Source organism: Pholis gunnellus (genome assembly GCF_910591455.1).
Source record: "Pholis gunnellus genome assembly, chromosome: 18".
Taxonomy (NCBI): Eukaryota; Metazoa; Chordata; class Actinopteri; order Perciformes; family Pholidae; genus Pholis; species Pholis gunnellus.
Genome location: NC_136545.1, coordinates 11,797,055 through 11,813,852, shown reverse-complemented (window position 1 = coordinate 11,813,852; position 16,798 = coordinate 11,797,055). Strand labels below are relative to the sequence as shown.

The window sequence follows — 16,798 nt, the reverse complement described above, 5'->3', positions numbered from 1 at the left end:
TAACCCTGGGATCTGATATTCTTCTGCTTCTCTTCACCGTACAGAACAACCCGATCCTCTTCAAGTATCCATGGGACCACTTCCTCTCCTCTCCTGTGAGTACAAACTAAACAGAGGATGGAGAGCAGAACGCGATGGCATAGCTTTCTGCTCTGTGTTTAACAGACCAAAGAGAGAGAGAGTGAGTGTCCCGGTGCAGCTGATGACGGTCCAACAGGGAGGAGAAGTGGGGCCGGGACATGAGTTAGTAAGGGAGGATGGGGGTGGAGGGGGGGTAGTCCAGAGGCAACAGTCTGGTTTCAAAGACCGGGAAGTTGCTCGGACCTGCTGCAGCATTAGGCCCTGCGAGACGTCATGCACAGTAGTTCATCCTCAGTGATAAATTCAGGGCTCTGGCCACAAGTGCGCCCCGAGGGCCGCTCTGACGAGCACAGTTTTAAGACTTGAAGACGTGCACGGCCCGCACTACGTACTGCCTGCAGATGGGGCACTCGCTCATCCTCTTTCCACATTTGGTGCAGGTTACCATGTGACCACATTCCAGCAGCACGCAGTCGATGATGGCGTCCATGCAGATGCGACACAGGTTTTCATCAGCCGCCAGCTGAGCCTTGACACCATCTGTGGAATGGGAGAAAAAGTGTTATTTTTCTGTTGCAATGCTTCCCTTCAGGATCGTTAAACTGTGAAGTTCACTGATGTTGTACAGATGTTGTACAGTCCAACTGAAGCTGCTGCAGTCTGAGAACGATCAACATAACGGCATCAGTCCCCACCGTTTGCTCACTTGCAGTGGATCCTCTCTTCTATCTCCCTACTTTAAATTCCTCACCTCACCTCACCTTGTGCACACCTTGCACATGTGAGGTGTCACTTTTAAATAACCTAAAACACTGTTTCCATTCCAAGTGGTGATAAGTTAGTGGTAACACCATTAAGGTAGTTATGTTGGAAACTGGCTCATTCCCCTTTGACTGAAATCAAGCCTAAGGTAAGTGCAGTAAGGCCCATTGTGGGACTGTGGTGGTTTAAAAAAGATAATTCATATTTCTAATATTCATTTTCAACTCAAACATGGAGAAAAAATAAAAACATGTATCAATTTAACCCTATGAGCAGTGATAAACTGACGAAAACTAAAGTTAGTGAAATACTCCGGGTTTAGTTTTTAGATTAGAGCAGTTAGAGGAAGAAAAGAGATGGTCTAAAACAATAATTGTTAAAATATTGAGATAATTGTCTTCCAATGAGGTAGATTGGACATTTGCAACTATGTTAAATGTTCACAATAACTGATCTGTTACTTATAATTAGGTGCTACAATATAAACCAAAGCAAACAATCACAACAGCAAATGAAGCGCAGGTTTATAGGACTTGAATGTCTGATTGCTGGCTGATAGCTAAACGGGCCTAAATCTGGCTCCTGCTGCTCACATCTCGTGTGACGGGTAAAAAGCCAGTCGCGCTGCAGCAGCCTGGCTGCTGTCCCTACACGTCTGACTATTAAGTGGGCTAATATGATCCTCAAGCCCTTTATGTCAACAAGAGAGCCTCTAGGACGGCCGACAATGTAATTACACCTGATGGAGACACGCTGCTACTGAAGTAATATGATGGCTCATTAAGAGGTAAAAGCTCTTAGAGCGAGTGCATTAATGAGAGGACGAGGGTCCGTCCTTCACAATGAGATGAGATGATGCTGCCCGCTGGAGACGAAACACGAGTGACAGAATGTGGAGACACTGAACCAGGCAGGAGATAATGATAATGTGATAATATGCAGGATGATATAAAGGATCAAGTGGGTACAAATAACTGCAGCATGGCTTTACAAATATCAAATGATTGGTGCGATGGACAGAATGTGGTGATGGAGGAGATGGCAAAGGGGCGGTGAAGTGGCCTTTAATAAAAACATCTTACCTCCAACTCCACTTTTGCTGAGAGGTGGAGGATACGCAACCACTTTATAGATAAGAATGGGCAGTAATAAAGAAAGTACATTAGTTCAGGAGAGTAAATGTAGAACAATGTTGAAGCACTGTTGCTTTTCAACATTGAGATCACATCACAGGAGGGAGCGAAGTGCATGTCGATTACACGTGTTAATATTAGTGTTCTCATTAAAAGGCAATGGCAATCGTTTTTAACCTGTGAAATATGATAATCAAACAATAATTACCTGCAGTTATGCTCACATTTTCCACTGAAAGAAAAGAAGAAAACAAGGTCGTCATTGTCTTATTACAAAAGGTACAGAACATGGAAGGTCAAAATGTGAAATTTAGATAGAAAAAGGAAAACATTCTCACTGGACTTCCTGTTCTGCTCATTCTCTCTGTAGAGTCGATGAACTCTCTCCAGCAGCTCCCACTTCTCACAGCAGCCGGAGTAATTGACAAAGTTCCTGGCGAGAATCTCTTTCAGCTGGCGGACGGAGAGGTTTTCTATCGCCTCTTCATTGTCCAGATCAGACAGCGAGGCCCTGATCCTCCTCTGTGTCGCCGGACTGACCTGCAATCCACACAGGAAACAGAGCTGCGGTCAATAACACAGTCTGCATTCCCTGAAAGCCTTGTCAGTCTATAATGATCTTTGTTCTTCGACTATAAACACTACTTAGTACTGCAAATCTGCAAAACACAAGTATTGTACCTCTATCAAATTGTCAGTGGGCTCCAGGTTCAAGAGAGACGCCGTTGGAGTATCCTCCTGCTCCTGTTTGAGTAGGAATCAACACGCTGAGGTTAATTGACGTTGGTTTAGATTCTCATAACAGCATTTTCACTCACTGATGCTTTTAATGTTTAATCACCTGATATCAAATCACTCCAACTAAAGCTTGTGACGTTTGAACAAAACGCGTGCAGCATCAAAGTCGAGCGATGTGTAAAATACAACCTTGAATTCTGTAGTTTACAGTTTATCAGAACCTCCTGATTTCATGTTTTGGGGCAGCTGAACTGAGAAAATACAGAATTTACCAATATTTGTTTGTTTTGTTAACAAGATGATCACCACCTACATTCCCTGACACTATCACAAGACAGACTGTGCCTGATTACAATTCATAGTTTCTACTAGCTCCATATGACTATCCATAAAAAAACAACTGCATATCTCTCTGCGATCTAAGTCTTTAAAGTACAACTGTTCAGAGAGCTAATGAAAGAATGGAGATGCTTAAACACCGACTCAGCTGCTCTTTACCCAGCGGTTCTTATTCTCTTTGAAGGTGGAAGTCTTGAATTTGCTGGATGAAAAGGGAGTAAATGGAGGCAGAGAATAGTGCAGACTCAATTTGGTTTGAGTGTATAGCTCAATGTTATCTCAGCCATTTACGCACTTTGAAGAGAGGGTATCGTCTCTTTATTCTTTTATCTGCTTGACAAAAGGGAGCGAGTGAAGGGCTGAAATGAGCTGTAACTGTGTGATATCATGCTGGAGTGCACTGTCTGTTTCTGTACCTAAAAACCTCTGTGTCTCTCTCTCTCTCTCTCTCTCTCTCTCTCTGTCTCTCTGCTTCGGCATATTCCAGCAGACCAATCATCTCCCTGGAAGGCAGATGTGTTAATAATGCATCCGTCGGCGTCGCGGTGCTGGATGCCTGCCCTCAACCAGACGTCATGCTTTAACTCAGGCTAGACAAAAACACGAGCAGCCGTCCCCGACACATGCAAACAGTGCCAAACCTCTCTGGAGCATAACGTTTCTTTGACTTGATGTTAGATTGTGAAAGTACTAGAAAGCGCTCAGAGAGTGCGTACATCTGTACGAGCTGGTAAGTTTGATATCCTAAGCATAGAAAATGTGAAGAAATGTTCATCATAATATACTTGGTGATAGACAGTCCTGGGTCACTTTTCCTTTCATTGCATTGAGAAAAACAAAAAGTTAACTCAACCTCCTGGGTTTTGCATTAAAATGTGTCCGATATACTGCAGAAATGACGATTCAATAACGTTACAATATCTCATTTCAGGATGATTTCATCACATTTCTTCTTATCCAGTAATCTTGTCAATTTACATTAGAATATAATACATAGTAAATCTAGTTGGACGTCATTTTGACTGATTTTTATGTTTCAATAAATACAGGTCATTTGTTACAAATATTCTGCTGTTTTTTGAAAGCCTTTGGTTGGAAAATGAATTAACCCACAAGAATCTGAAAGCCTTTATGTGCCACAAACTAAGACATGGTCCAGAGATCATCTATGGAGGGGGGAGAGGAGGGATGTACTGTGGTGTTTCTGTTACATAACAGACTCAGCCTATATGTAACAGACCTAGAAAAGGCAAAGGGCTTAAGCTGCATCGCTGGCTGGTCCGAGGGCTCTGCTCACACAGCTGTTTCCTGCTGTCACGTATACATTCTGCTGAACAATGGACCTGCACTGACAATCTGAGCTTTTATAATACCAACGAGGGGAACATAATTCACCGAAATGTAGTAGATTTTCAAGGAGAAACAATTCATTCAGAGCAAAGCACCACGAGACCATAAAAAAACACAGAAGACAGCACGAAGGGAAGAATAAAGCACTGAATTACTATGAAAGAAATAACATCTAAAGATGTTTGTCAGGGACTTGAAGGCAGGAAGTCTTCTCCTGACTTGAAACAGCCACACTGACACTTGTAAACGAGCTCACGTCTCCTTTGAAATTAATTATCTTGGATAGAATGAGGACAGATTTGGGGAGTAAGTATGGCGTATGGAAATCAGAGGACTGTGTGTGGCCGCGCAGTACTCGGCGTTGGCGGTGCGTGCGGACACACACGGTGAACACCGGCCGTGCGTCTCACCTGGCTGCTGGTTCCTGAGCTGTCACTTGGGCTGAGCACGTCTCCCTGAGTGGCGGAGATCACCGACTGTTCGGAGGCGGAGCGCGTGGCCGAGGGGGGCGAGGCGGCGCGCGAGTGGGGGAGCGAGTGCAGGCTGTCTGTGTCGTCTCCCCCTTCATCTTCTTCCTCCTCCTCCTCCTCCTCTTCCTCCTCCTCATGCGTGTCCTCTTCGTCCTCCTCCTCCTCGTCCTCTTCCTCCTCGTCCTCGACCTCCGCCACCGGTCTCGGGGATTCCCTCGTCCCCTGATGACAGAGCACCAGGTCCACCAGGTCCTGTTTCTCCCTGCACGTGTCGGTGGAGATGTTGCGCAGCAGCAGGTACTGGCGCAGCTCTTTCACTCGGAGCTGCATGAGCCGAGGCCTCTGGAAGGCCGTGCCGCGCAGCAGGTGGCAGGTCATACAGCAGCGCAGGTTCTCCTGAAGCACCGAGCACAGGGCGCAGAAGCTCTTCTTACAATCACAGCAGATGTGCTGTTGGAGGGAGAAGAGAGTCAAAGACAGACGTCATGTGATCAGGTGTGCTTTTGGCTTCTTTTCAACAACAGAATTAAGGAAACTGTATATTTCATCCTTTCTGAGCAGGCCATGATGTCTGACTGTTAGCATATTCAACTATTTATTCCCCATGAATAAATTAACCATCTACTGAAAAGGGTTGAACCGATTTCAGCTTTGAAAAATGGGCCAAATGATGAAACTGAAGTCACTGAAGCTGCCGTTTGTGCTATTGATAGTAACATTGGGTTAATTTGCAGCACAATGAGCCATCAGCACATGCTTTTACTTGCAGGATATAGTTGTGGAGCTTGTTCAAGATGAGGTAGGATTCAGTGGGATCATGACATGATATATGAATTACTGAGGCTTGCATGTGAAGAGTTTTGTCAGATGGGAAAAGATGGAACTTATTATCGGTTTGATTACTTTATATTTAATTTAGCCTTTTCTATATAGTGACATATATTAATGTTAGCGCTGAAACAATTAGTCGATTAATCAATTAGCCCAGTCAATGTTTAATTATTGAAGTAGTTTAGGATGCAAAAATGCCAAACATTTGCATGCTACGGCTTCTCAAATGGGAGGATTTGCTGCTTTTTAGATAAAATAAGCAATTATACTTTGGGAAATGATGATGTCATTTTTCTTTACACTCAAAGAGAGAATGCAGATTAATCGATTAATTGAAAACGTAATTGACAGATTTATTGATAGTGAAAATAATAATCTGAAATCATGGTAATCGTTATCAACAAACTAATCAGATTCATATTTCAACCTAACAACCATATTGACATTGATGTATTTCCTAGAGGCTGCTGCTTTGACAAAGAGAAAACCTATAAACCAGCAACACCAAGTTCCATCTGAAACATCGGCTCACATCCTGGGTGCTCAGTTATTTTCTGGGGACGAGTAAAGTAAGGTAAATAATCTATCTGTGAAGCTCCCGGTGATGTTTGACATTTTACTGGCGTAACGCTGTCTCCTGATACAGAGCAGCGGAGTAGATTGACACTTCAAATGGGCAGGAAAGCAGGTCAGCCATGGCTGTGAACATGTTCTTATCACTTGTGCACAAATGTGCTTATGGCGGACCAACCAGAGCACATTTGCACGGCAAAAGATACTTTTCTTCAGTCATGTGCAGTTAATCCCCCGGCGCGTTATTTTTTCATACAATGAAAATATCGCGCTGACACACAAATGTGTGTGTGTGTGTGTGTGTGTGTGTGTCCGGGGAAATCACGCTGCTGTCAGAAGGGCAACTGGTGTGTGGATGGCGATAGAGAGATCTGAGGCAGCGAGCAGAGAGGAAGCTTTTTCATCAGTGTCTCAGCGCGTCTGACTGGCAGACGGAGACACTCTGCCTTTAAACTCTGACATGTTCGGCTGTGCAGAGACCCTTCAAATGCCAGCATGAATATGAATGGTGCATGTTTTCAAAGGAGCATGCCAGGGAATTTGCTTTTTTTTTCTCTGCGTCTGATTTACCTCCAGATGTGGACGACCATTTTCAAAAACAAACCAGCACAAGCTTTTAGGTCAACTAACAACTTAAAGCAGTGGTGGAAGAGGATTATTTGCTTATTTTAAAGTACCAGTACAAGACTAAAAAAATACTCTTTTTCGTGTATTATGAACAAAATGTACTTAAAAAGGCCCATATGGCTGATACATTAATATATATGATATTGTTAGAATCTTGTACCTGCCTTATCTGAGCCTTTGTCTCGTTTACTGGCTGTTATTCTGCTCTATTAACGGCCGTCTCTTCTTGCTATTTAATTTCTGTTAACTGTTGCTCAGCCAACCAACCCTGTATAAATGAAAGGTTGAATAAATGAGCTATTACAATGATTTAACCCTGAAAGTGATAATGTCAAATATACTTCTTGTATTTCCCTGTGAAACACTGCGTTGTTATTTCAGAGGTTTGTTTGCTGTTAAAGAGATCTTCAGCAAGTGACTCAATAATTATGAATGTCAGTGTTTCCTTGAATGCACCATGCGGAAGAGTCCCTGCTCTAACTGCACGCAAGGATTACATAATTCTGAAAAAAAAAAGCTGACTAAATGTTGACTCTGAAGGATTACTAAAGCAGGTTTCCAGTCTGCAAGTTGATTTTATTACCGTGAAACCATGCAGTCCAAACATATAGTTTCCTTTAATCATCTACTATCAAACTCATCATCACTTTCACTCCCACGACTCTTGCTCACCTTGCGTCTGAAGACCGAGAAGGCCAGTCCGCAGGCCTTGCACAGCTGTCCGGCGCTCCCTGAGCTGGTGGGGGGGTAGGTGGAGTACCCGGCACTGGGGGCGAAGCGGAAGGGCCCCGCCCCTGCTCCGAACCCTGGCTGCTGCGCCCGCACCGTGCCCGTGCCCATCACCTCGTTCAGCAGTCCACAGCATGACGCCCACATGGACGATGCCCCTGCCTGCGTAGTACACACACACACACACAAGGACACACATTTCAAACTATCTAGATGACTTTTAGTTTAGTTTTATGTTTCCAGTTATTATTTCCTGTCTTATTTTGGTGTACACCTCTCTCGTTTCAGATACTTCACTTCCTTCTGTCACCTGTCCCTCGTTATCACCCTCCTTTCATTGGGTATATATCTGTGTGCTCCCCTTTGTCTGTGCCATTTCAACTTAGCTATTCATAGTTTATGTTCCAGCGTTTTATTCCCCATGACTTCCTAGTGTGGTTTAGACCTTGCTTCATTATATTCACACTCAGCCCTTCGCCTGCTGTTTTTGAATACTGTCGCCTGGGTTTGGACTGACCTGAAGTGTACCGAACCCTGTTTTCTGGTAAAGACTATTTTTATTTCGTCTGCCCTGTGTTCAGAGTCTTGCTTTTGAGTCCATTGTCTGTTGGCACCAGTGTTTAAACATGTGATGTGTTATATCTATTTATGTGCATTATTTTCTACACATTTCCCCAAAATTCATTCCTCCACAATTGGAATATGTGGAGATACAGACACCATTCTTCCAAAAGAAAACCTTAATTCAATTGAGATCTACTGCCCGTAAAGGCCACGGCATCACACCATTTTCGTACTGATAAAACATTCAGTGTGCGCTGTATGCAAGTATTTAATTCTAATTATTTCTTTAACTGGTCACCTGTAATAATATGACCCTGTGAGCCATTTCATCCAGTCCTTTGCTCAATAATACTTAAACTGTGTAAGGAGATAGACTCACTTGGTCTTGGGTAAAGAGAGGAAAAGAGAGGAGGGGGAGAGACACTGGGCTGCACACCATTGAGAGTGCTCTGTAATAGTCTTTGAGGTTAGCGATAACTAGACAGAAGCAGACTCTAAAAGCTGCTATTAATGACGATCTCCAAAGAGCGCTGCAAATTAAATTTCTCACTCACTGCATTATTTTGAACAATTTGATAAACAAATAATCCACACAGAGGATGTGTTGGGAGTCTCAGCCACACAACACACATCTTGTGAGGGTCAAATGTGAAGACGTGGATGCTATGTAGCCTCCCTACGTGCTGTGGAAACATGCAAACTATATAGCGTACAGTTGGTGCACCAGTAAAGTAAAGTAAAAGTGTGTTGGATGTGTGACGGGCCAGACACGGGGAGCAAAGATGGCGTGATGGGAGCCACGGCTCCTTGGAGCATACTGATGAGAGGAGGGAGGGAGGAGGAGGGAGGGGGAGGACGGCGAGGAGAGAATATGTCTTCTGTTGTTCCCCAGCCTGCAGAATCAATAGCTGACATGAGCATAATGCAAGCCCTCTGTGGTTCCCGGCTCTATGCGGAAAACAATTCACAGGGTCCTGCCACATCTCTTCTTAAAGCAGCGCTCAGCTCCGACTTGTCACAAACGCCCTGTGATCTGACCTCACCCATCTGCTTAGGGATTCGTTACGCAACCTTAAGAACGAGGCTCTATATGTGGAGTCACGTTAAGGGGGAGGAAGCCCCTGCTGCAGAGAGACGGTCAGGATGGATTTTTTTTTAAAGGTTAAATCTATCATTAAATACAGAATGGTTTGTTGGATGGGTCATAACCATTACAGCCCAAGGTGGTATCTTTTAATAAGCTTGTTTTGTCTAACAGTCCAAAACCTGAAAATATATTACAGTGATATAAAAACGGACAATTAGCAAATCCTCCAATTTGAGAAGCAGGAAGCAGTTAATGTTTTCCATCATCATCATCATGCATCTCGTCCTTGGTTGAATCTACCACAAGCAGCTCACTTTATCACGACACGCCTCCAGCTTTATGTGCACAGTAAAACCACGATGCATACCAACTTGAATTATTTGCCCGTGGCGTGAGCTTGACCCGATGTTCAGCTGCTAAAAAGTCTCCCAACTCAGATACAGCCTCCCTCATTCGAGAGTGAAGGTACGCTTACTGCATTCTCCATGTGAGGAGCCGCTGCAGTCTGGCCATGAAATCAGTCTTAACTGGCTCTGAGCCAGCAGCACGCGTTCCCTCTGTCACTTCAATTAGCACACTGTAAGCTCTGCGGCAGGGAGTCCCGAACAAAGAAGTGACAAGAGTAAACGTCACATGTGGTTCATTGTTTTGTTTTTTCTTGTATCATTTATATTTTCCTCTACAGCTGGAAGATATACCTCTGGGAACAATATTTCATACTTTATATATATATATACACACTATACTTTGCACACTTTTGAGTGTCAGGTCTAGACCAAATAATTGAGATATTTCTCACACTGCTGCTGGATTCCCAACATTGGGTCAGCAAACAATCTAGCCCCAGTATGTGCACACAAACAAAGACTGATAGGGGAAAGCAGCACACAGATTTAAATAGAAACAACAGAAAAGGGAGGCAAATCAGCCATGTTCAGGCCTTGTATGGCGCAGTGATCTGACCTCATTAAATTAGTTTTTGAGGATCAAAATCGCAAAAATTGCATGAGCACAGACGAGTGAAACCATATGGGAGCCTCGATGGAGCCTAAATAGGTCATGTGGAGGCTGGAGTGTTTAACTGGAACTGAAAATCAGTCTGACACCGAAAGAGAAAACATCGAGTGACTTCTGTCCAGCTACTTCATTTTAAATTTAAAAGGAGAACAATTTTACACATGAAGTTCAGTTTACTCATCGGAAAAAGTACTACACAGCCTGTGAAAACTGTTTTTTTGTGGTTCTGGTGAAATAACTCGGATGACGTCATTAAGGTCATTTCATAATCCTGCATTATAAACTGGAGGTGCAGGCTTTGACAGACAATATGCATTTAAAAGGCAGGAGTTTCTAATGAAAAATGCTGTTCAGTTGCATTATGGGAAATGTAGGGATCCAGTGTTGTGCTCATACTAGAGACTAAAAGTCAGGTCACCTCATCACATTAATGCAAACAAAATGACGTGGATCCAATATTGCCATAAAGTAGTTCTACTCACTGACTTGAAACAGTATCCATGTTATGCTGGAGGTTGAGTGGATAATTACATCTGTATGACAAAATATCTGATCAACTCATGGTACATATTGTCCCTAGTCCATGTATTTACTTATAGGCATCACAATACAGATACATACCGAACAGTCAATGGTTTTCAGTGTAAACAACTGTGCAGTGTGCATCATCAAACATTTTATAGATGCATGGGTTCATCACTCACAATCTTTCCATCATCCACTGTCTCTCTCTCGCATTTCATTTCCTCTTTCTCTCTGCTGAATCTCCCCCAGCTACTTTTTTTTCCACCGTGAAAAGTGAATTCAGCTCCCTAACTGTTGAGACTTGAGTGTGACGTCGCTACTGAAAATATAAACTCATAACTCTCCTTTCGTTGTTTGTCTAAAAAAAATGATGAGAAGAAATGCTATATTTCATCCAACTGAGGCATACTCAAGTTGATGTTCAGAGATATGCAGAGAAAGCTCACTCTGCTACCAGCAAAGTTCGGATTTTTTTATCTGCAAAATAACAGATTTATACGGTTTACTCCAAAGGCAGGGGGGCGAGGGGAGGATTCAGCCTGGAGAACACTCTTGGTGCAGAAATACAAACAGAAATAGACTGCTGCGGAGATTGTCCTGCAATAACAAACCATGACTGGACTATTTCACAACCACAGCCAGAGTTCTGCTGTGCCCTCTGGACAGCTTCCGACTTCTTCGCCGACTTTAAAAGACTGCCCCGAGTGAGTTTAGTCTCATTTGGAATAATCATGATCCGCTGTGCTACATCAGTGCTGCATCTTACCATTCCATCAGAGATTTGTTGAGCATTTGCATCCACGATGGAATGGAAATTAAACGGTAAGAGGATTTTGAAGACACAGTATATGTCATAGACCAAGTCATCCCTGATTGAAGTGGCAGCAATAGCACATACTGTACCGCAGCCTGTCCCGTTTTGAGATGTATGCTGACAAAATTCAGCTAACACCGTCGGTGCCACAGGGGCAGAAAAGCTGCTTTTCAATTTAAACCAGATTAGTCAATAAAACATCACGTCCATTTTGTTTTCCCGCGACACAGGGAGTGATGCTACGCTGTCCAGCAGGAGTGAAGCACCTACTCCTGTTTTCCATGTGACAAACGGTAAGTGCTTGACTTACTGCACACAACATTTGACACAAGTGTGATGCTAAAACAATATTCCTTACAATCAAACATGAATTATTCATTGTGAAGAATGTGTCTGTTCAGTGTTTAATGATTGTTGCTCAAAGATACTTTTTGTTTAGTTTAAGCAGCAGAAAGTCGTAACAGACAAAACATTGTTGTGACTTTAAAGGCTTCAAATACTGCTGGCATGTTTATTATCTTCACTGCATCAAGTTTATGAGATCACTGTAGGTTTTATATGTAAAACCCTGTACGTTCAAATGAATCAGTAACTGCAGCTGTAGATATATATTCAATTTGTTCATGCAGTGTTGTGGAGGGAGTTTGCGAGTGAGTACAGCCAGATTGTATGTTTTTTTTTCTAGTAATTTCGAAGTAACACGCAAAGCTTGAATACGTGTTTACGAAAGCCGATACACTAAATAACAGTACTTCCACCCTGCAATGCCCAATACTGAATGTAAACACACACGGAGGGGTAGCATCGCTCCAAAACATGCAGCGTATTTGAAAAGGGGAGTTGGTTGGAAGTAACTTATTGGAACAAAATAAAAACATCACTTTCACAGGCCTGGATAAACGTTCTCCTCCATTAACTTCATATACTGTGTGATATTTAGATATACAAAAAAAAAAGCCTACCTGACAAGCCAGTGCTGAGTCGCTGGCTTTAAGCTTGCAGCAGCTGTTTGGGGAAACCCTCAAGCCTGCCACACAAATCACAATAGTAATGTAGCGGAGTGAAAGTTCTCACAGTATAAATAGTTCTACATTCAAAACAATGCTTAAGTTAAGTATTTGGACGTGAATGCATTTAGTGACTTTGCAACTGTGATTTATATTTGCGAAATGGAGACATGCACCTTTTAATGCAATGAGTGATGCATCTATAAGAAGCACCCAATCAGCTACAGTAAGACTTCAATAAGTGATTATAGCCTATTCTTCATCACGTGTGTGTACACAGTAGGTCACTCAATCAAGATGATGATGGTGATGATGATGGTTGTGGCAGCTATGGCAGTCCTGCTTCCACCTCACCTCTCACCGCGACTGTCACCACAAACCTGCCGCCACCAGAGCACCAATGACATCATCGCCATCATCCTCATCGTTATCCGTCCTGAGCGCGAGCTGCCAGACAGCATCATCACCTTTTTCCTCCCTGTGCTGCAGCTACAGCGCGCGCGCACACTCGTACATCCACAGACACATACATAGACAGACACACACTCCACAAGGAGAGAGGTGGAAGGAAGGAGACTCCTGACACAGCTCGGACCTGAGAGGTGAATCTCTCTTCAACATCCCCGCACTCACTCCCTCGCTGACCGCAGTCTCTATCTCATTAGACCGGATTAAAAGCCCGGCGATGAATGGACGTCGCTCCATCGCATTTAGTCCACTGAACTATCACACTGGGGTCAAAGCAGGCACATAAAAGGCTACACGCTGTACCTGTTTATCAGGACGACCGGAGATTATGCAGGAAAAGCATTCCCAGGCTTAACCAGCTCGCCGGGAAAATAAAAAAAGCCCCCCCAAAGAAACAACAACATATTTTTAAGAGCAGCAGCGAGAAGATGTCTGGTTGACAAGTTAAAATGAACCGGTGGATGTTGCATTTAAACGAAAGCCGGTTGGTGTAATTACATATTGGTGCGCGCAAACACAGTGCATTGAGATTAGGATGGAGGTATTCCCTGCCTCTCGGTGCAGCGTCGTGCGGAAATCTCACAGAAATCTGCATCGTAAGCGAATCCAGAGCCGTAAACGACCTGCAAATTGATCACGTACCTTCATTGCACCTCCCGTTTGAGGAATTTGCCGAGTAATGTCAGGACGACGACCATTGCAAATGCACAGGGAATCAAACCATTACGTCTTCCCTCTCTCCAGCTGCCTGTGTGTGTGGAGTAAGCATAACGTAATGGCACAGGGAGCCGCAGCCAACCACAGAGCGCACACGGGCGCTGGTATCTTTAGCAGCCAATCCGCCTCGACGCGTCACCGGAGTGGGCGTTCAGTGCCGTGCGTACAGACGCATGTGTGAGCGCGACAGACGCATCATGCTATTTTCCCAGCTTCGGTTTATTCTAGAGAATTTTTTTTGGACACAGAAACACTTGTTTCTTATAATAAAATAAGTTGCTCGCTGCATCAGACATGACACAATTTTGCAATCAAGGGATTCTTTTTTTAATTTTATTTCACAAAAAAAGATTCTGCACTATTGATTTTGTTGCAAAAATGTTTTTGTTTCATGAATTTGAGGATTTTCTTACCCCCCGATGTTCTTACTTCAATCACCTGAGGAGGCCATAACCCGAGATTACCCTCTGCACCAACACATGCTGTGTTATTTCTGTTTGGTTCCAAAAGTAAATGCGTCTACAATCTTATTTACCGCTGCATTTGATGTGTGTGTGTGTGTGTGTGTGTGTGTGTGTGTGTGCATGTGTGCATGTCTGTGACGCGTGTGCACACACACAGGGCTGCTGTCTGCAGTAAAGAGATTAGAGGGGGGGGGGTTCTTCCATCACATGGCCGGTACCGCTGTGAGCCCGCAGGGGGCAGCAGATAGCGCAGCCACATCATTATTATCATTCAGACATAACTGAGCCTCAGGGGGAGGAAGGCTGCTCATGCTGTTCATTATGTTCTTACTGTATTATAATACAGCTGAAATGATAGGGTATGCAGCTGTTGCAACATTAGAGTAGGACACACACAATACATTTAAGGTGTGATAATGATGCAATCAGAGTATCCTGCTGCAGCATGAGTCTCTTTAAAGTTTCTGCCATTTCCAGTACATCAAACAGTGACCCTACTATGTTGATTTTATTTCACAGAACCACATTAAAAGATCTGTGGAGGCCCTCGGGCCACCAGTGACACACTTTGGAGCTTTAGACTTGGCCTGAATTTTCTTCCACAGTGTTCAAACATCAAAGTTGTATTGGATGATGGAAGTGTGCAAACTCTTTCTACCATTTAAAAAAAAATGCAGACAGATTATCAGTAAGATGGATATACATCTCCATCTGTGACTTCTCTGTCAAATACAGTGACAGCAATTCAAATTATGTTTGTGTTGCTAAGCATTGAAAAAAAATCAACTGCGATATCCTCAGAAACAGTGTCCTTAATTTCTCTGGATAATCCACTGAGCTCAATGCCAACAGTTTTCATAGAGACGATGTCTTCAGTAGAAAGTAGATCCAATGAAAACTGTCAGCGATTAATCTGTAGTAACTGGGACACTGTTTTTCAAAAGATACCTTGAAGCTTTGAACACCACATGAAACCCCCTTAACTTCTTTCCTTCCATTTAACCAAGCAAAGATCGACTATATGACTCTGAATATCTATATACAGTATGCCAGACGGGACCTTATGGAGAAACATAGTCTCGTTTTAGGAAACTTGTGTGATCAGTATTGGACTTTTTATTGACAAATACAGAATATGACTAAGTTGTTCTCTCCAGCTGTTGGTAGTTAATTTGTGAGGATGCCAGTAAAGTAAAGTGTGGGACAATTATGGTTTACTCACACACAGATGCTGTTTTGTTTTTTTACTCTTTGGGATCATGGCATTGACTAACATTTATTCTGTGGACACTTCAACCACTAAAGAAGAGAGTTACCCCTTCTTTGTGTTTCTTGTTTGGTCCCCTGTTTATTCTCTCTCTCTCTGTGTGTGGCACTCAATCTCCCTCCTGCTGCCATTAATCAGAACACCTGAGACTCATCCAATCAAGCTTCTGGAGCATATCTACCGGTAGATCATTCAGTTCGCCAACCACTGCCAGCCTGGACTCTAGTAAAAGTTTCCTTGTTTTACATGAACTCTGTGTTTCCTTCCTCGGCCTCGGGTCCATTCCCTGCCTGAGAGCTGTGCCTGCCTGCCTCACCCAGTTCCTCGTCAACCTGCATCCCAGTCCCTGGCCCAGCTCATCCTGCTCTGCTCTCTGAACCTCCGACTCTGTTCCAGCCGGCTAAAGTATCCTCTCCTGCTTGTTCAAATGAAGTCCACTTTGACTTGTTACCTTGAAAAAGAGACGCTATCCGGCTTTACCCAAATATAAACAGCGAGGATAAACATCTGTCATACTAAATAGAAATAACACCATGTTGTTAATGTCTCCTCTCAGTCTCTCACAGTCTGTTTCCTGTCCAGCCTTGACCTACCACATGGGAGTTTTGTTTGTGTCGACCCTGTTCCTTCATTTTTCCTGCACATTTTGATGTTTGAGTTTCAGTTTCCTCTCAGGCCTCACAGAAAGTGTAACATTCTTCCACAACTTTTTTTTTTGTGACAAAAGTGACTGTTTTTTTTTTTTAGCTGAAAGAAATGTTAAAGAGCATCAACTGATACAGAAAAGCTTCAATTAACAACTGTATTCTTGATTAGTCACAAGAAATCTTTTTTTTATTAAAAGAAAATTGATAAAAATCTAATCCAGACATGTAAAGCCATATAAAGGGCTCTCCCTGTATATATATCTTCTCCATCATTGGGAAATCCATAATATATAAATATATTCATTTGACAACTGGACACAAGGTGTCTCCTTCTTCCCTGAAAAGTCCATTCTCAGTGTCTGTGCAGTGAAGCTTGAACCAGAGAATCTTTGGCAGTTTTGCTTTCTCAGTTATTTAGACACATAATTATCAAAGTTGTTATTGATTCATTTTCTGATTAATGGACCACCGAAGTGTTTCAGCTGCAGACATGCCTGAGATTTTTTTGGCACATTGAGTGAACATGCTCTCTTGAATATTCATTTTTCCCCTCACTGTCTCACATCTAGCATCTGTGCTTCGTTATCA

At 43.1% G+C, this 16,798-nt stretch overlaps 1 protein-coding gene across 1 annotated transcript; it reads right to left on the bottom strand.

Annotated features, from left to right (window-relative positions):
- Positions 1 to 436: 436 nt before the first annotated feature.
- Positions 437 to 7,792, bottom strand: rnf34b (ring finger protein 34b; the record flags this gene model as incomplete). The annotated part of the gene is made up of 7 exons (XM_079178856.1): positions 7,577 to 7,792; positions 4,814 to 5,323; positions 2,658 to 2,720; positions 2,315 to 2,516; positions 2,185 to 2,208; positions 1,926 to 1,967; positions 437 to 621 (listed from the first exon to the last, which is right to left on the bottom strand). The coding sequence occupies exons 1-7, from the start codon at positions 7,778 to 7,780 to the stop codon at positions 437 to 439; spliced, it is 1,230 nt and encodes a 409-aa protein (XP_079034982.1). The 5' UTR covers positions 7,781 to 7,792.
- Between the last annotated feature and the right edge of the window lie 9,006 nt (positions 7,793 to 16,798).